The sequence below is a fragment of the Oncorhynchus clarkii genome, chromosome 3 (genome assembly GCF_045791955.1).
Source record: "Oncorhynchus clarkii lewisi isolate Uvic-CL-2024 chromosome 3, UVic_Ocla_1.0, whole genome shotgun sequence".
Classification (NCBI taxonomy): domain Eukaryota; kingdom Metazoa; phylum Chordata; class Actinopteri; order Salmoniformes; family Salmonidae; genus Oncorhynchus; species Oncorhynchus clarkii.
Window position 1 is genome coordinate 35,302,638 of NC_092149.1, and position 19,938 is coordinate 35,322,575.

The window sequence follows — 19,938 nt, forward strand, 5'->3', positions numbered from 1 at the left end:
AGTGAGTTTAAATCCCAGTGGCTGAGATTTTAAAGGAAGCCTTTTGATTCAAATCTGCTCTCATCCGATTACTGACTGTTCTTTGCATCTGGATAAGAGGTGGAGAGAGGGAGGGGCGTGATGGAGAGATGAGAGAGGGAGGGGGAAACTAGTGGTGGCGGATGAGAGGGAGGGAGAAGGGAGAGAATGGGTTGGTTAAAATCTAAGATAGGGTGAGATGGCTGATTTCTGTATGAAATGGGCAATGAACTTGAACTTGAGCTAGGGATTGTAGGAATGTGTAAGTCAGATCTTGTTTTCTCGCTGTAAATGTTTCACCTTTTCACTATTGACACACCATTAGTATTGTGTCACATACTATTAGGCAGATGGAAAAAAAACGTTAACGGTGGCCAAACCTTTAGCACTAAAAACAGACCTTTCTCAGAACGGGACTGAAGAACTGTTTCCAATTTGTAGCAAAACACTTTAGTTTTGATTTGAATGACGACGCCTTGAACTGTGTTTCAGTGCTATGAAAGGGTCTAACACAAAGTACCACGTTTCAGCACCTATGCCAACTAGACACCCACAAGGCCAGTGATACCGCCGGCAGAGAATCAAATGTATTCCAAAATGGATGTATCAGAGGAAATCATGTACAATGCTCTTTAAAAAAAACAACACTTAAACAAGTGATGTGATCAATCAAATGGACTGCGTTTAGACAGGCAGCCCAATTCGGATTTTGTTTCCCCACTAATTGACCAATCACATCAGCTCTGGAAAAAATAAGATCTGAAGTGAAAAGATCTGATGTGATTGGTCAAGACCAAAATATGAGAATTGGGCTGCATGTGTAAACTGTCTGTCAATGGGGGGGAAAAATCCACTTAGAAGATAACAATGAATGTTATCCTTTAAGATGATCTGTAAACGGAGTAGCGCATTAGTAGTGCAATACCAATATTACATGCATTATAATATAGAAATCATACGTAAATCCTTGTTATGATAAAAATGTTAAACATTCAATTAAACATATCCAATCCAAGTTAGCGTCGTTTTTCCATGTGATCTCCAAGGAATCGACCATGCTGCCATGCTTCCATACTTCTTCAATTCAATTCCTTACCATGTTGTCAAGAAAAAAATGGATTCATAGATTTTACAGTATCGATAAACTGTTTTGTCGCCATTAAACGGCACCCTCGTCTTAGTGCTATCAAATGAAATTGATACTTATCCCACAGACCCCACTCACTTTGATTATATGAGAAAATCAGGGCACACTCAAACCAGAACTAAAAGTACTTCTACACTCCCCCAAACTCATCTAGCAGCAGCAGGTAGCCTAGCGGGTAGTCCTTTACTGCAGTCAATTACCAAAAGTGCCCTCTTTGGCCTCATGGCTGGAATATTACTCATATGTTTCATCATTTCATCATTAATAAAGATGTCAAAAAACCTGGTGAAGATCCAGTGTTTCTATGTCAAACCATGCTGTTATGTTTCGGTCTTCTGGGATGTATTTAAAGTGTAATATTGGGATGCAAACTCGAAATGTAATACTTTTCAACTCTATATCTGACATGGTACAGATTTCTTTTTTTTTTTTTAAACCATGTGTATGAGGTGTATACTTTTATTTCAAAGTAGATTTGTTTAAGACTACCAAGAATCACTCTGGGTGACCCTGATTTAGCCCACTGCAGTAAAAGGTTAAGAGCATTGGTCCAGTAACCGAAAGGTCACTGGTTTTAATCCCCAAGCCGAATGGGTAAAAAATATGTTGATGTGCCCTTGAGCAAGGCACTTACCCAAATTGCTCCTGAAAGTCGCGCTGGATAAGTGTCTGCTAAATGACAAAAATTGTACAAATCTGTTACAACCAAGAGCTCCATATACAGCGCTACTGTGACCAGAGGGTTTCACTTACACATCTATTCACATATCCAATCAAAAACTACAAACAAAGAAAACAACAATTGAGGTGTAAAATACAAATGTATGGCTGCCTACTCACCAAATAAGGAAGTTCTCCAGTGGGTTTCTTAACCTGTTCTCACTTTTCAGGGTCCCTCCGTTTGGTTGTCATATGTTTACCCCTCTTCTGTTACTAGATGTTTTTTATTCAGTTTTCCTGTCCCACACAGAATGGATATTCCACTCTCTTGCGCTCTCTCGCTCTCTCTCTCTCTCTCTCTCACACTCTCTCTCCTGTGAGGAACAGATGAGGATTGGAGCGGATGAAGAGATCAGGGATGAGGGGATAAATCCAGCGATGGAGAGAGAGAGGGTGGGCTTGGAGGGGAGGGGGGGGTGAGAGAGGGAGACAGAGAAAGAAAAGAGAGTGAGAAAGAGAGAGAGAGAGGAACAGAGAGAGAGAGAGAGAAACAGAGAGAGAGAGAGAGAAAGAGAGAAACAGAGAGAGAGAGAGAGAGAGAGAGAAACAGAGAGAGAGAGAGAGAAACAGAGAGAGAGAGAGAGAAACAGAGAGAAACAGAGAGAGAGAAACAGAGAGAGAGAAACAGAGAGAGAGAAACAGAGAGAGAGTGGGAGATATAGCGGGAGAGATAGGGAATGAGAGAGAGAGAGAGAGGGAGGCAAGCATAGCACACCAAAAAAGGTGGGCAATCGTGTCATGGGGTCAAAAGACAGGAACCGGTCCTGCATTAATAAATTAAAAAATTAAAAAATGCACTCCTGGACATGGCTTTTTATGGTGTGGTGTGAAGCCTGTGACTGGCAGGGGGCTTCAGTGTTTTGTAAACTTGAGAAGTCTAATTTTAGAAAAGCCAGCAGCACAGACAGAGACAGAGAGATGGGGACCAGATGAGGGGACATTGGTGACACATCGCAGGCCAGGGGAGAGAAGTTACTCTAGTACACCTGCATGTACGAACCTCTAACGCCAGCACCTCGACCTGCCTAACTATGACCTGATGAAGATACACATTTGCCACAAAGCCACATGGGTAAGAATAGAGTAGATTTGATTGTCCTCTGAGAAGGTCATTCTCTTTCACAGGCTCGTACCATGGTTCATAGGTGTGGTCCATAATACTGTATTTACGGCACTTTTATATGTGGCACTTTTCATGGTCTCAATGAGCTACATTATACTGTTCAAAAATATGCAGCAAAAAAGGCAACTTGCTAAAAGTGAGACACAGTAAAAAGGAGATGGACAGAAAGAGTGTCGAGGGAGGGAGAGAGAGAGAGAGAGAACAAACACAGCGAGTAAGGAGACAGGCAGAGCGAAAAAGAGACAGAGAAGTTTCACTACATTTCCCTTTGACTTTCTGAACTTATCTTCACATGGATAGTTAGTATTAACCCAATGCTTCCACTCTCTCTCGCATGGTCAAATAGCAACAGGACTCATTTGAGCGAACAGACACTCAACCTTTTTCTGACAGCGCTGACGCTGGATTCAGGGGAGAGACCGAGCGAATGTGAGAGAGAGAGTTGGAGAGCAAGAGGTGCGGCGGGGCATTTGAGAGAACCAGCGTGGGGCCGAGAATTGTAATCTATTAAGCTTTGTGTGGTCGTCTCTATTGGTCTCGCACATTCAGCTAAGCTACACGCGCCAGCAGTGAGCCTGCAGAGCAGCTTTTGGCTGCAGTAGGGATGTGACAGCCAGGACAGAGCACTGAGCCTTCTGTTGCTCTGTGATGCAATACAGCGTAATTATAACACTACAGCCATTAGCAGCCCACTGTCCCTCTCTCCAAGTCTTAAACAAAGGGAAAGGGGAGGAGGGGATTAAATGTAAAATCACATAGCCAGAGGAATCAGCCATCGACAAACAGCCTGGGAAGACACTGAAGTGATAGCCGATCTAATACTAGACTACTCTGTCTGGGTCAGTTGTTGAGCTGCTTGTATGCCGGTCTTTATTTGTCACCTTTGACCAATGTGCTTCTATAGTGTGATGGCAGTAACCAACACTGGTGTAGCAGGATCACTTGACTTGACAGTATATAGTATCAAAAAGGGTTCAATCAAACCGGCCTTACAGTAGCTAATGTCTGCTTAAATCTGAATAGGACATACTGAAAAGGATATACGGATATGGACATGCCTCATTTCGTCTGGGCATGGACGCTACAAGGTGTCGAAAGCGTTCCACAAGGATGCTGGCCCATGTTGACTCCAATGCTTCCCGCAGTTTTGTCAAGTTGTCTGGATGTCCTCCTGGTGGGCCATTCTTGATACACACCGGAAAACTGTTGAGCGTGAAAACACCCAGCACCGTTGCAGTTCTTGACACAAACCGGTGCGTCTGGCACCTACTACCTTCCCCACGTTCAAAGGCACTTACATGGTTTGTCTTGCCCATTCACCCTCTGAATGGCACACACACACTCAATCCAAAGTCTTAGGTGTCCAGGCTTAAAAAAATCCTTCTTTAACCCGTCTCCTCCCCTTCTTCTACACTGACTGAAGTGTATTTAGCAAGCAACATTTCACCTGGATTCACCTGGTCAGTCTACGTCATGGAAAGAGGAGGTGTTCCTAATGTTTTGTACACCTAGGTGTATATACTGCATGTTACATGGATGTGTGTCCTTTCCTCAATTAGAGGAACCACCGTAGAAATAGAATATATCTGTGGATATATATGTCATATCTGTGGAAAAACACCATCACATCAAACCATAAAGAAAATGATTCAACACATTCAAATGACGTGTTCCTTTACGCATTTAAATGATACGGTGGTGATGCTTTTACTATCTGGCCCATGACTCCTTTTACGTTATATCTTATATCAATTTGTTTGCGGGATTGATTACTAATCGTGTGATATTCAACAGATGAAGTACTGCCGATATACAGCACATCACTTGTATACACATGTAGACACATCATTTGACGCTAGAAAGTGGGGTGACAGTGTGACGATGCTTTGAGATGCGTGATATAGATGTACGCCTGCTTAAACACAGATTAACGGGGCCTTTTTGGGAATCACCGGCTGGAGAGGGTAGGCTACGAGATGGAAGCGGTTAAAACCAGGAGTCCATTAACGGGCCAGTCGACCCAATTCTGCAGCACCCGAGGATTATCACGGGGGGGGGGGGGGGGGGGGGGGGGGGGGGGGAGGGAGTGAGAGAGTTAATATGGGTCGTAAACAGCGCTTGACTGGCCGTGACTCAGTAATGCGAGGAGGGGGAGATATAAATGGGGGTGTTTAAATGGGAGTGAGTGAGTGTGTCAGACTGGATGTAAATTATGAAATGAATTCTAGTTGGATTATGATTCCATATTCTAAATGGGAGAGATTTCCTAAACTTCATAAACAAATGCACTCATTTATGAGGGATTAACGGTAATCTCTCTTTCTATCCTTCCCCCCTTCTGCATACCTCTCTCTCCGTCTCTCCCCACGAAGCATCAGTTTTTTTGTGCATTGCAGAGCTTTGTCTATCTCCCCCTCCCTCTTTGTCTTTCCCTTTCTATGTCAGTGTTTCTGTACTGCACGGTCTAGTCCCCTAAGCAGGTGTGACATCTCTTTCTCCTTATGTGTCTACCTCTCTCCTCCCTTCCCCTCCTCTGGCTCTCTCTACCTCCCCTCCATCTCTGACACTCACACGTGAACCCTCTCTTGGTTTCATGGTCTTCATCTCCACAGAGTTCAAGGGCAGCCTGGCCCTGAAGAAATCGGTTAATGGAATCTACGAATCCACACCAATTATCTCAACGTTGACATGAGTTTCATGGTTTGGAAATGTGAAGTGTACATTTGAACTATGACTTCAAAGCTGTATTTATTATAATCCTCAACGTCGCATCTTTCAAAATACATCGAGTCACCGTAAAATGTACAGCATTTCGCTCACTCGGACAACAAAACAATTTGCAAAGGTGGCCCAATTAGCGGGAGGGCAACTTCTTTTGTCGAGCGAGCGCTGGTGCTCAAGTTCAAAACGGCAGTCAGTCAAAACCCATACAGCGCCGTGACGCGCAGGGCCAGAGCTCTAACGTCATGGAGAGCATGTTACTGTACAAGCCTGTTACTGTACAGCCACTATGTTCTAAATCTGACTTTTTCAACCCGCGAATGGGTATGGGTGTAAAGGGTTAAACAGTTGATCATGCAGGAGGTTTGGAGTTGACCTTTTAACCTTCTACAGGGTTGTGTATGAGAGCTCTTGTGGATGTCGATGTTTAATATGTCATGTTCTTAATGTACATGTGTGTAATGTACGGCATTGACTCAATAAAGGGGGTTTCTAAATTCTCTCTCTCCCACTTATACCTCTTTCCGACAGAGGGGAGATGCCACTTCAGAGGCACCTCAGCTATGGCTTTTTTCTTCTTCTTCTATATCTGCAACAAGGGCTTTTTTCCATTCTCACTCCCTCTCCACCATTTTGAATAACTTTTATTCAATTCCTTTTACTTTTCTCCAGAAGGTATGTAACGGTCATTACATAGCAAACACTAAGGCCTACACTAACACAAATGGACTGATTGTCAATGGAGGGGGTGGAAAGACACACAATCACACAACACCGTCTCAAAGAGAAAGACTGAGGGAGCGAAAGAGAGCGAGAGAGAGACAAAAATACCTTCTTTCACAAATGGTCTCAGAGAGAGAGAGAGAGAGAGAGAGAGAGAGAAAGAGAAAGAGAAAGTGAAAGAGTGTGGGTAGGGATTGAAAAGCCTGGTGTAAAAATAGAGAATAGTTTATGGTCTTTTGGGAGAGGGGACTGGTGGCTGGACCGGGACGGTCCACCAAGTAGGGCAGGGAGGTTAACAGGACTACCCCGCTGTTCAGCGTGGGTGGTTCAGTCTTTAAATCCATCACAGCAGCTCATCACAGCTCGTCCTTTCCCCCTGTCACCCTGCCCCTCCCTCTACTCCTCGACGACTGGCTTCCGCTTCTACCACTCCGAGCAGGGGCAGCGGTGCCATCTCTTCCCTCCTCTTTTACTTCTCCTCCTTTCATCACGCTCTGTCCATCCGCAGCCCACAGGGACTCAGCCTCCTCCCTCTCCTGCATGAGGCACAGAGGGTACAATAGTGTGAGGTAAAGTGAGGTTGAATGGACCGTATTCACACCACGGCCGTGATCAGACAAAATCCAGGCTAGAGGGGTAGGAAGCAGAAGTGCTCCTTCAGAATCTAGGGAAAATTGTGCCGGAACTTTCCTCAAGTTCAACCTTAAAATTATAGATCATTAATAAACCGACCAACGGTAAAATAAAAAAAGTGCCTATTGTCACATGTTATTTGACTACCAACCCTAGCTGACGTCGACTTACTCTTCAAAAGCGCCATCTAAAACAAAAAGTGAATTACCATATGGAAAATAGCTTTAAATTGTCAGCGCTAGATGTGAAAAATGAGAAAGAAACAACCATTACATTTGCATGCATGTTCTGTTTGTTTGTCTGCAGCTGATCTTGTTGCTCTGTACAGTACGTTGCTATAAACAATAACCTTGCAGTCACTTTTGTGGTAGAAGTTCACCTTAACCACTGATCTAGGATCAACTTCACTTCCCTACCAAGATGGCTCCCACATTACCATCTAGCGAGCAGTTGGTCCTCCCTTTTTTATTTATTTTTTATTTTTTACTCTATAGCATTATAGCGTTAGCCTGGTCCCAGATCTGTTTGTGCTGTCTTACCAACTCCTATGGTTATTGTCATGCCAAACATATCTGATCGGGGACAGGTTTATATAGAGCAACCAATCCAATAACAGTTCTCACCATATCCCTGTGGTGCTTCTCCTTGGTGAACCAAAGGGCCAGTGCACACCTTCGGCCAGCGGTCACCGCGGTCACACCATGGGGGTTGACCGGACCGGAAGAGAACCCCACCAGTCGACCACAGGTGGGTTTCACCCGGGCCTACAGAAAGAAAGAGAGCAAGAGCGTCAGAAAGGGTAGCCTCTATAAGGGCCATGCTAGAATGGATAGAAGAGGCAACATCATCAGAACTTACTAAGTACACACAATACCAACTATTTGTTCTTAATTTAGCGTTAGGGCTAATATTAGGTGTACAGTTACTGAACGGGTTAAGGTTCGAATTGCATACGTTAGAAAGCTGTGCTTCCATCCTTTCTAGCATGGCCAGATAGTGATGACCGGGGCCGGTGGGGCATAGGTCAAAGTTCACGTGAAGATCAGCCAGTGTAAAGTGTTCTACTTGAGTTTGAAATGTCAAGTGACTTACTGTGACAGTCTTGGCATCCCTGTCTGTGAAGAAGAGCTCCCCACCGTCAAAGTCATCGTTCAGATAGAGCACAGCGCTGGAATGGAATCAGACATGGTCTTAGTCGGCATTTAACAACAAGTCCAGTCAAAGTTGTCAGTCGCCATTTCTATTGCTTAGTCAACAAATCTAATGGTACTATATAACACACTGTCAGAGGCATGTCACATTATTTCCTCACACCCCGCTGCCTGAAATCAAGAATCTACACTAGGCTGTGGAATGGCACTAGGCTGTGTTTGTTTACCTTAGAATGAGGAGACCATCAAACCCTGGTAGTATTAAGATGTCACGCCGTACTGGTTTGAGTTTATTCAGGATGGGAGTGTCTGTCATTTATATACACTCCCCTCCGTATGGATTTGGACAGTGAAGCAGTGTTTTTAAACTTGGCTTTGCCCTCCAGCATTTTGGATTGGCGATCAAATGTGTCATATGAGGGCGACTGTACACAATGTCACCTTTCATTTGAGTGTATTTTCATGCACATCTGTTTTACCGTTTAGAAATAAAGGCATTGTATGTATCTAGTCCCCCGATTTGAAGAAGTCATAAGTATTTGGACATACAGTGCATTCAGAAAGTATTCAGACCCCTAAACGTTTTCCACATTTCATTACGTTACAGCCTTATTCTAAAACTGATTACATTGTTTTTTTCCCCCTCATCTATCTACACACAATACCCCATAATAACAAAGCAAAAACAGGTTCAGACATTTTTGCAAATGTATTAAACATAAAACTGAAATATCACATTTACATAAGCATTTCGGCCCTTTCCTCAGTACTTTGTTGAAGCACCTTGGGCAGCGATTACAGCCTTGAGTCTTCTTGGGTATTATGCTACAAGCTTGGCACACATGTATTTGGGGAGTTTCTCCCATTCTTCTCTGCAGATCCTCTCAAGCTCTGTCAGGTTGGATGGGGAGTGTCGCTGCACAGCTATTTTCAGGTCTATCCAAAGATGTTCGATTGGGTTCAAGTCCGGGCTCTGGCTGGGAAACAAGGACATTCAGAGACTTGTCCCGAAGCCACTCCTGCGTTGTCTTAGTTGTGTGTTAAGGGTCGTTGTCCTGTTGGAAGATGAACTTTCACCCCAGTCTGAGATCCTGAGCGCTCTGGAGCATGTTTTCATCAAGGATCTCTCTGTACTTTGCTTCGTTCCTCTTTCTCTTGATCCCAACTAGTCTCCCAGTCCCTGCCACTGAAAAACATCCCCACAGCATGACTCTGCCACCACCATGTTTCAACGTAGGGACGGTGCCAGGTTTTCTCCAGATGTGACACTTGACATTCAGGCCAAAGAGTTCAATCTTGGTTTCATCAGACCAGACTAGAGAGCCTTTTACTGAGGGGTTGCTTCCGTCTGGCCACTCTACCATAAAAGGCCTGATTGGTGGGGTGCTGCAGAGATGATTGTCCTTCTGGAAGGTTCTCCCATATCCACAGAAGAACTATGGAGCTCTGTCAGAGTGACCATCGGGTTCTTGGTCACCTCCCTGACCAAGGCCCTTCTCCCCCGATTGCTCAATTTGGACGGACGGCCAGCTCTAGGAAGAGTCGTGGTGGTTCCAAACTTCTCCCATTTAAGAATGATGGAGGCCACTGTGTTCTTGGGGACCTTCAATGCTGCAAAAATGTTTTGGTACCCTTCCCCAGTTCTGTGCCTCGACACAATCCAACTCCTTCGACCTCATGGCTTGGTTTTTGCTCTGACATGCACTGTCAACTGTGGGTTATAGACCTTTCCAAATCATGTCCAATCAATTGAGTTTATCACAGGTGGACTCCAATCAAGTTGTAGAAACATCTCATGGATGATCAATGGAAACAGGCTGCACCTGAGCTCAATTTCAAGTCTCTTTGTGTCTGAAAACTTATGTAAATAAGGTATTTAAAATGTATAATGTAACAATGTGGAAAAAGGGAAGGGGTCTGAATACTTTCCGAATGCACTGTATTTACTTATAGCATATTCAAGCAGTCAAAAGTGTAGTATTTGGTCCCATATTCCGAGCACGCAATGACCATGTCAATCTTGTGACTCTACAAAATTGTTGCATGCAATTTGTTTTGGTTGGGTTTCGGATTATATTTCACCCAATAGGAACTGAATGGTGAATAATGTATCGTGTCATTTTGGAGTCAATTACATTGTAAATAAATATAGAAGATGTTTCTGAACAGTTCTACTTTAATGTGGATGCTACCATGATTACGGACAATCATGAATAATGATGATCAAAACTCCACAATCATGAATATAGATCATACCCCCACAAAAATGCTAACCACAGCCTCCCGGGTGGCGCAGTGGGTAAGGGCGCTGTACTGCAGCGCCAGCTGTGCCACCAGAGACTCTGGGCTCGCGCCCAGGCTCTGTCATAACCGGCCGCGACCAGGACGTCTGTGGGGCGACGCACAATTGGCCTAGTGTCGTCCGGGTTAGGGAGGGTTTGGCCGGTAGGGATGTCTCATCGTGCACCAGCGACTCCTGTGGTGGGCCGGGCGCAGTGCATGCTAACCAAGGTTGCCAGGTGCACCGTGTTTCCTCCGACACATTGGTGCGGCTGACTTCCGGGTTGGATGCGCGCTGTGTTAAGAAGCAGTGCGGCTTGGGTTGTGTATCGGAGTACACATGACTTTCAACCTTTATATATAAAATATAGAAATAAATGGTAACCTCCCCTATTATTGGTAATGGTGAGAGGTTAGCATGTTTTGTTGTTATCCTCTGAACGTCATCTCACTCATAATTATTCATTAATGATTTTTCTTATAATCTTGCCATTATCAGGATTAATTAAAGTTTTCAGAAACATCTTATCTACTCACTTAGAAGAAAATAAAACTCCAGTCACCATTCAGTTACTATTGTGCAAAACAGAACGAGTTTGTAAGTGTCACGTGTTTGTTGTCATTGTGTGAAAGAAATATGGGACCAAATACTAAACTTTTGACTACTCTGATATGCTGTAAGTGAATTTCTCCAAATATTTAGGACTTCTTCACACTTCACACTGCATACATAAAGTGCTTTCATGTGTAAATGGTAAAACAGATATGTATGAAAATACCCTAAAATAAAAAGTTACATTCTGTACTGTCGCATCATGAAACATTTGATCTCAAATCCAAACTGATGGAGTATAGAGCCAAATGTACCATTTTAGCTTCACTGTCCAAATACATACACATGGGAGTGTATGTGGTGTTATATACAGTAGCTCAACTACCAAGACATGTGTGTGTTTTTTATGTGTATTTACATGTCTGTGCATGCACAGTGCAGACATCTGCATGCTTCTGTGTGTGCATGTGTTTTGCCAGTCTGAGTGTGTGTGCGCGCGCGCGCATGTATGAGTGTGTGTGTACCTCAGGTCTCTGTGTGTAAAAGCAGGTGGTTCTCTCCAGCACTGTCTGGTCTCAGGTTCCAGTAGACAGTTGTCCACATGAACAGGGTGAGACAGGTCCAGTCTCCCCTCCTGGTCCCCTGGACAGGACACACAACACAAGAGGGCCATGTTCATTAGGCACCAAATGGAAGAGAAATGGACTGAAATAGGGAGGGACTACCTGGAGTTGTCCAATAAGAAACACTCATTTTAGTTTTCTGTTGCAAAACGTTTTAGACAGTTTTCCCATTGTGTGCCCTAATGAACACGACCCAGGTAACACAAAGGGTGACATAACACAGAGCAGATAAGACACCTGATACAAGTCAGGGGTTAGCTATTGGGTTACACTAGAAATGGGAAAAGCGTGATGAAATCTAGAGGCCTTAACCCTATTTGAATAGGAAAGCTTTGCGCCATTTTGCATTGAGACCCACAAATGTAATACATAATGGAATCAACAGAACAGATGGAAATGAACATGAAATATGAAGACGTGAAACCAAACATTTTTGGAACCATCATTCCAAGAAATAGAGGGCATTTCTTGAGTGGACCATACCTGTGATGGCACTACGGCACACTAGATGTGTGTAGGAGAAATGGAGTCCCGAGGGGCTCCTGAAGTAGGAGTGCAGGAGGGTTCTCACCCTCTCCCCCATCTCATGCAGCAGCTTAGCGTCTGATTGGTTCACCATGCCGTCCTGAGCCAACTGCAGACCAGAAAAGTGTTCAACTATTCATTAGCTATGTGGCCATGTGAGAGAGAGAGCGATCGACAGACAGGCAGACGGATAGATTTAATCTCCAGATGCATCGTTCTCACCTTGACAGCTCTGAGGACAGTCAGGCCCTCAAACTTCTCATGGGGGGTGTGTGGGGACCGTCGCCCCCGGTAACCGTCCCCAGCGGATGCAGCTGCCTGTCAGAGACAACACAGGAAGTCATCATGGAGGATATGAGCTTATAGCCCTGTTGGAATACTTATGCTATTGCTGAATTCCAAATCCACCCCCTGGGTCATATCCCTAAAAACCATAAAGATCAGGGCCAGAATTCATAAAGTATATATACACTACTGTTCAAAAGTTTGGGGTCACTTAGAAATGTCCTTGTTTTTGAAAGAAAAGCAAATGTTTTGTCCATTAAAATAACATAACATTGATCAGAAATACAGTGTAGACATCGTTAAATGTTGTAAATCAGCATTTTAGCTGGAAACAGCTAATTCTTAATGGAATATCTACATTGGCCCATTACCAGCAACAATCACCCCTGTGTTCCAATGGCACATTGTGTTAGCTAATCCAAGTTTCTAATTTTAAAAGGATAAGTGATCATTAGAAAACCCTTTTGCGATTATGTTAGCACAGCTGAAAACTGTTGCTCTGATTAAAGAACCAATACAATTGGCTTTCTTTAGACTAGTTGAGTATCTGGAGCATCAGCATTTGTGGGTTCGATTACAGGCTCAAAATAGCCAGAAACAAAGACCTTTCTTCTGAAACTCGTCAGTCTATTCTTTTTCTGAGAAATGAAGGCTATTCGATGCGAGAAATTGTCAAGAAACTGAAGACCTTGTACAATGCTGTGTACTACTCCCTTCACAGAACAATGCAAACTGGCTCTAACCAGAATAGAACGAGGAGTGGGAGACCCCGGTGCACAACTGAGCAAGAGGACAAGTACACCAGAGTGTCTAGCTTGAGAAACAAGTCCTCAACGTCAACAATGAAGAAGCAACTCCCGGATATTGGCCTTCTAGGCAGAGTTTCTCTGTCCAGTATCTGCGTTCTTTTGCCCATCTTAATATTTTATTTTTATTGGCCAGTCTGAGATATGGCTTTTTCTTTGCAACTCTGCCTAGAAGGCCAGCATCCCGGAGTCACCTCTTCACTGTTAAAGTTGAGACTGGTGTTTTGCGGGTACTATTTAATGATGCTGCTCTGCTCCAAAACCACCATAAAAAAGCCAGACTAGTTTGCAACTACACATGGGGACAAAGATGGAACTTTTTGGAGAAATGTCCTCTGGTCTGATGAAACAAAAATAAAACTGTTTGCCATAATGACCATCGTTATGTTTGGAGGAAAAGGGGGACGCTTGCAAGCCGAAGAACACCATCCCAACCGTGAAGCACGGGGGTGGCAGCATCATGTTGTGGGGGTGCTATGCTGCAGGAGGGACTGGTGCCCTTCACAAAATAGATGGCATCATGAGGTATGAAAAGTATGTGGATATATTGAAGCAACATCTCAAGACATCATTCAGGAAGTTAAAGCTTGGTCGCAAATGGGTCTTCCAAATGTACAATGACCCCAAGCATGCTACCAAATACTAATTGAGTGTATGTAAACTTCTGACCCACTGGGAATGTGATGAAAAAAAATAAAAGCTGAAATAAATCTTTATCTCTACTATTATTCTGACATTTCACATTCTTAAAATAAAGTGGTGATCCTAACTGACCTAAGACAGGGAATTTTTACTAGGACTAAATGTCAGGAATTGTGAAAAACTGAGTTTAAATGTATTTGGCTAAGGTGTATGTAAACTTCAGACTTCAACTGTATATTTTTTATTTTATTTATTTTACCTTTATTTAACCAGGCAAGTCAGTTAAGAACAAATTCTTATTTTCAATGACGGCCTGGGAACAGTGGGTTAACTGCCTGTTCAGGGGCAGAACGACAGATTGTACCTTGTCAGCTCGGGGGTTTGAACTCGCAACCTTCCGGTTACTAGTCCAACGCTCTAACCACTATATACATATACAATGTACAGTATATGGCCATTGATAGGCTCGGTGTGATTTTCACTATATTGCACTTTCAGCTATTATTTCCCATCCAATGGGAAACAGCAAAGGGACAGGGCTTATTAAAAGGGAGTCTGGTTTTCTGAGCAAATAATATGCAAGCTTACGGTCGCTAGGCGCAGTACTGTGTTGCATTCCTTCTGATCTAGAACTCCGTCCAGCACGACGCGATTAGTTCCATTTAAAGAATTGTCGTCCATGCTGATGGTGACACCAACCTGAGGAACGGGACCCCCTGGGGATGGAACAGAACGGAGGTGTGAGTGAGACACAGGAAAAGGGTCCACACACACACACATTTAAATCAAAGAGGTATTTATCAGATTAGTGTTTCCCAATACCGTGACCCGAGCCAATGATGTTTTTTGCCATTACCAATCCGTCAATGTGTGCTTCTAACATGCCAAACACTAATGTTTATCCTTACCTGCGTAGAACCCACTATCGTCCATCTCCACCTCTTTCTCTCCCGCCTTCAATTTCTCATTCAGCACTTCCTTTTCTGCTCTGGAAATCAAAAATGAAATGGCTTTCAACCGCCCAATAGCACTTCAAAGCCTCTTTCTCTCCACAATCCCGTCCTCTTTTGCATGAACTTTCTCCTTCACTTTTCCTCCTACCTCCATGTGTCTCTCAGCAACTCAGGAACAACCTCCTCTGGAGTCCAGAGATCCTATATCGGAGGACAAAAACACAAAAGGAACAAACTGCTGTATTTTTTTTTATAGCCTTGATATACAGTAGCTACTTTATGGCTCTGAGCCAAACCAGATCCAGCGATAATCAATAAACAACGTCAACATACCGGGTCGGTGAAATTAAAGTTGAGGTTTTCCATTCCGAAGTAGAGTAGCTTTTTCTCCTGCAGTGAGCGGCTCACATACCTGGCTATCTCCTGAGAATATAAAGACAGAGACCGAGGCTTAGACTCACCTGCTGCTGCCCTATGTACATAGACATGGAATCAATGGTCACTTTAATAATGGAACAGTGGTCACTTTAATTAAAAAAAATATATATGTCCCTACACCCGCAATAACATGTTTACATACGGTTTTACTCATGTCATATGTATATACTGTATTCTAGTCAATGCCACTCCAACATTGCTCATCCTAATATTTATATATTTCTCTTACTTTTAGATTTGTGTGTGTTGTTGTGAGTTGTTAAATACTACTGCACTGTTGGAGCTAGAAACTAAAGCATGTCCCTACACCCGCAATAACATCTGCTAAATATGTGTATGCGACCAATATCTATCTATATATTTATACATACATACATACATACACATTTTAATTTAATTAAAAGAGTGATGCCTATGGAGAAAACCAATATACTGGTGTTCACAGTAGAGTAAGATACAATAATGTATCTATAAAATTTGAGGTGTGTCGTTTATAAAATGAAACCTCCCTATTGGGCCAGGTTAGGGGTTGTTCATTTTATGCTGAGCACCAGTAGTACCTGGGAGGGCTTTGTCCCATGTGCCTCAGTGTCACCCCCCAGTGTCTCTGTGTAGAGCTCCAGGTTACTGAGGGAGTCTTTGTCTGAGGGGTAGAACAGGAGGAGAGACCGCAGAGAATGCACCGCTCCTCCTAGATCGCCCGCTACCGGAAATAGGTGAGAGAGAGAGGGAGGGAAATGAGCTTTGGTTGTTCACTAGATATATGTCAACTCCTGTATGAAACACCAGAGCCTTTTTGAAATAATACATTTATTTCAGGTGCCATAGTCAGGCCAGTATCATCAGCTGCAGTAGAAGCAGAGTTACCATCATAATTGTCGTTAGCGTCATCATGTGGTCATTACTGTAACTTCAGATATGACCGTTCCCCTGTCTAACCTTTGAACTGTGCGATGTGTAGATGCTCCAGCTGTGTGGGTAGGAAGTCCTCCTGGGCTGAAATCCTTCCGGGTCGTGTCGCAACCTGAGTCACACAGGCCTGCTGGCAGGACAGGAGGGAGAGGGAGAGTGCTGGAGGACAGGAGATACAAATCACACGATAAGGAGAAGGAAAGATGAGAAAAGTAGAGAAAAGCATAAGAATAAAAATAGTAGTATCCTATACATCTTTGCTTTGTTTTGGACCAAACAAATGATGCACTGTGTGACATTATACTGTTTACAGTCAGCTGACTTGGTAACACTCCCGCCTTTATAATGCTATATAACACTATCACCGTACAGACATTTTCAGCCTACTAGAGGCCTACTAGAGGTTCAGCCTACTAGCAATGAGTGAGCTATAGCCCTGCATAGACAACCAGCTTCATGAACACAAACATGTTTTTCCCGTAACCTGTGTGGTCCAGTGGTTAGTGCCACATGTACAACCCAGCTTCCAATGTCAGCATGGGTTCAAAGCCGAACCATGCCCTTCTGACTCACAATCGCTCATACTTTTTCTGTCCTCTTCACTGTCCGATCTCAATAAGGATATATAAAACCCTTCAAATATATACATTTTTAAACAAACAAACATGTTTTTCTCACCTGCAGCCTTCTCAAACACCCCGTCCATTCCGTCCTCTCCTCTGTTCTCAGGAAGCCGCTGTGAGGCGACCTCACACTGCGCCCTGCACTCATCAGTCTGTCTCAGTGTCTCGTTCACACACTCCATCCATTTCTCCACTGCGTGCGTCCAATCAGAGGAGGCCTCAGAGGTGAGGGCAGAGTCGTACAGGGCCTGTGGTTAATAGAGGGGTGGAGGTTAGGGGTAAGAGGAGGGACGAATGTTAGCTGGAAAGGTTGGCTATAATTGGTAAACATCAAGAACAGAGTACGATGGAGAGGAGTCGTCGATGGCCTATACTCCCAATGGGCATAGTAAGTACGGAAAGCATGGAGACTTGCTGGAGACAAGCAAAACAAAACAGTGGAATGAACTGCATTTTTATTTTTTACTGTTAGGCTTTAGTGATATCAAAAGTCCAGTGAAGTCCACATGATCTAGTCTCATTTATAGTACACTCCATTAGTTACATGTTATCAGGAATGCTGTGGGTGCATGCAGAGGTTACTGTGTGTGCCCAAAGGGCTTTTACGATTGGTTAGGTACTTCAGGTGAAGCCCAGAGAGAGGAATTTGAACCCTCAGGCCACATGTGGGAATCAAAGAATATTCACAAATTTTGTTGTAAGAAATACTTATTTATGCATCCAATCTACCATTTATTTGACCATTTCTCAGACACACACACACACAACCCTCCTCCTCTCCCACTATTTGTTTTATTACCCAGTGTTTCTCTGTCTCCATCTCTCTATCCTGGAATGCGTCCTCTGTTACTCCCTCCATCCGTCTATACTTCTCAATGTTGTTCCTCATCTCCAGGTGACTGGGGTTGGCCACGAAGAAAGTGTGGGCTGCTGACGCTGCCTTCTGTACTTTCCCTAGCTGAGGAAGAAGAGAAGGGGGGAGAAGAAAAGTTGATAGAGAACGAGGTAAAAGATGAAGAGAGGGAGGAAGAGCAGAAGGCAGGAGAGGAGGGGAAAGAGCAAGAACGAGGTAGAAGACGTAGAGGAGGAGAAAGAGGGAGAGGAGGAAAAAATAACAGGAGGTAGACGATGACGAAGAAAAGTCAAAAGTCCAGATGAGCTAGAATGCACGAAGACCACAGCTGTAGTTGTAGGATATTGTCGCTACAGTATGTAGTAAAGTGAGCTGGCACATTACATCATATATGCCTTACACCAGAGTAACTAACGACCAGTGGAATAACCTATGTAGTTGCTTTAACATGCAATTAGCTCTTCAGAGCTATAATTCAAACGTCAGCCACACATATGCACAGGAACATAATGAAACAGCAGGTGAGTATGGTAACAGTTACCTTCCAGTAGACCACCTGCAGGAAGTTATAGGGGTTCCGGGTGCTAAACTCATACTCAATGTCGGCAGACACGGGAAGCTGTCCTGCAGGAGTGACAGCCCGTCCCAAACAGAACCGCACACACTCAGCCCGCCGCTGGACCCAGTCCACTGCCCATAGGTCCCACACATTCCCTTTCTCTGTGTCTGAGGACACACACACACACACACACACACACACACACACACACACAATTACTGGAATGTACCATACCAGGACTGTCTTGCACTCATGACCATAGATAGGGTCATCACTGACTCCTGGGAGGTTCATCACTGACTCCTGGGAGGTATCTAGGCCCTAATACAAGCTGTGAATGTAAGTGGCAAACAGAAACTTGTGATTTAATATATTTCATGCATGCACAGAGCACACACAGGTGGAGACAGAGAGACATACTCTCTATCACACATACCCTATGAACCCGAACACATACAACACAATAAACATACACATACCCAGTTTTGGCAGCCTGTCATATCCCGCTGGCACACATTCTTTATGGCACTGCCGTCGGGTACGAAATAGAGCCTCCCGGGTAGACATCGACTTTTCGAGCAGCTCCGCAGCTTTCTCCCACTCCTCGCTAAAGTATGCACGGACCCCGGTATAATACAAAACATCGTAAGAGGTTATGAGTCCGGACGCAGATCCTGCAGAAGATCCGATGCCTGCAACAGGAGAGGTTAAATAGAAGAATGAGAAAAGAGAGTGAATAAGAGAGATGTGCAGCGCCACGTAGACAGAGTTGTGATTTGCGCAAAGCGCCATGGTACGCCGTAGTTCTTTTTGAGAAGGAGAGGGGGAGGGACAGGGCCAGAGGAAAGTAGGGGAAGGCAGGAAAGACGTGCATGGTAGTGATGAGGGGAGGAGAAGTAGTGGGATGGGTGGAGAAAAGGAAAGAGGCAGTACACTTGAAAGTAGATTTGTTGACACAGTAAATAACATTGTTTGGAAGCACTAAAATAATGCTAAAATATTATTATAGTCTAGCTTAATGTACTTGCCTACAGTCTGTACACACTCATTCATAACACTGTATAGGCTACACAAAAACATTGTTTCCATTCTTCATAGTGGCCTATTCTTTTCATAGCATCATTTCTTAAATCGAACTATTTAGGCTATGTAGACCTACTTTACCAAAGTCCCACTAACCAAACATAAATCATGGCAGGTCTGAACATGCAACATGTAAAATATTTACCCTGTTTGACTACAAAGTCATTTGTTAATCAGCATTAAATGTGGCAGCTGATATGACACATCCAATCCTGTATCTTTTTTCTTAATAGACTATTTCATTGCCATATTTGGGGTTTGTGTGAAGTTCTCTTTCCACCCAGGCGGTGGTAGTAGTTCATTTGGTGCTTTAAAAAACCCAGACATCGCCAGTCCTTAAACATGACCGTAATTACTGAAAAGGCTATGCGTGATATAAGCAGATGGTGTCTATTTTGCCTGTGCGTTTTATTGCATGTCTTTGTTAGAAGTTAAATAACCTTTTAATATACATTTGATTCATTGGCGATCTGAATTCATACTTAATTAATGTTTCTCTTTCAAACACAACATCGCATAATTGTGCGGTAGTTTGTACTCTATATATTACAATTATCACGCTACCGG

General features: G+C 43.7%; 1 protein-coding gene across 1 annotated transcript; it reads right to left on the reverse strand.

The window, feature by feature from the left end:
• Positions 1–6,358: 6,358 nt before the first annotated feature.
• LOC139405940 (prolyl 3-hydroxylase 3-like) lies at positions 6,359–19,102 on the reverse strand. The gene is made up of 16 exons (XM_071148393.1): positions 18,768–19,102; positions 18,271–18,455; positions 17,676–17,834; positions 16,932–17,124; positions 16,281–16,412; positions 15,902–16,044; positions 15,237–15,326; positions 15,052–15,104; positions 14,859–14,938; positions 14,539–14,666; positions 12,440–12,535; positions 12,176–12,326; positions 11,594–11,711; positions 8,178–8,253; positions 7,709–7,849; positions 6,359–6,988 (listed from the first exon to the last, which is right to left on the reverse strand). Exons 1-16 carry the CDS (start codon positions 19,078–19,080, stop codon positions 6,809–6,811), a joined length of 2,238 nt encoding a protein of 745 aa, XP_071004494.1. The 5' UTR covers positions 19,081–19,102; the 3' UTR covers positions 6,359–6,808.
• Between the last annotated feature and the right edge of the window lie 836 nt (positions 19,103–19,938).

Coding starts and splice junctions, on each gene's coding strand:
- LOC139405940 (XM_071148393.1), bottom strand. CDS start 19,080: ATGGCGCTTTGCGCAAATCACAACTCTGTCTACGTGGCGCTGCACATC. Junction 14,667..14,858: donor CGATAGTGGGTTCTACGCAG/GTAAGGATAAAC, acceptor TTCCATCCCCAG/GGGGTCCCGTTCCTCAGGTT. Junction 12,327..12,439: donor CTGTCCTCAGAGCTGTCAAG/GTGAGAACGATG, acceptor TCTGGTCTGCAG/TTGGCTCAGGACGGCATGGT.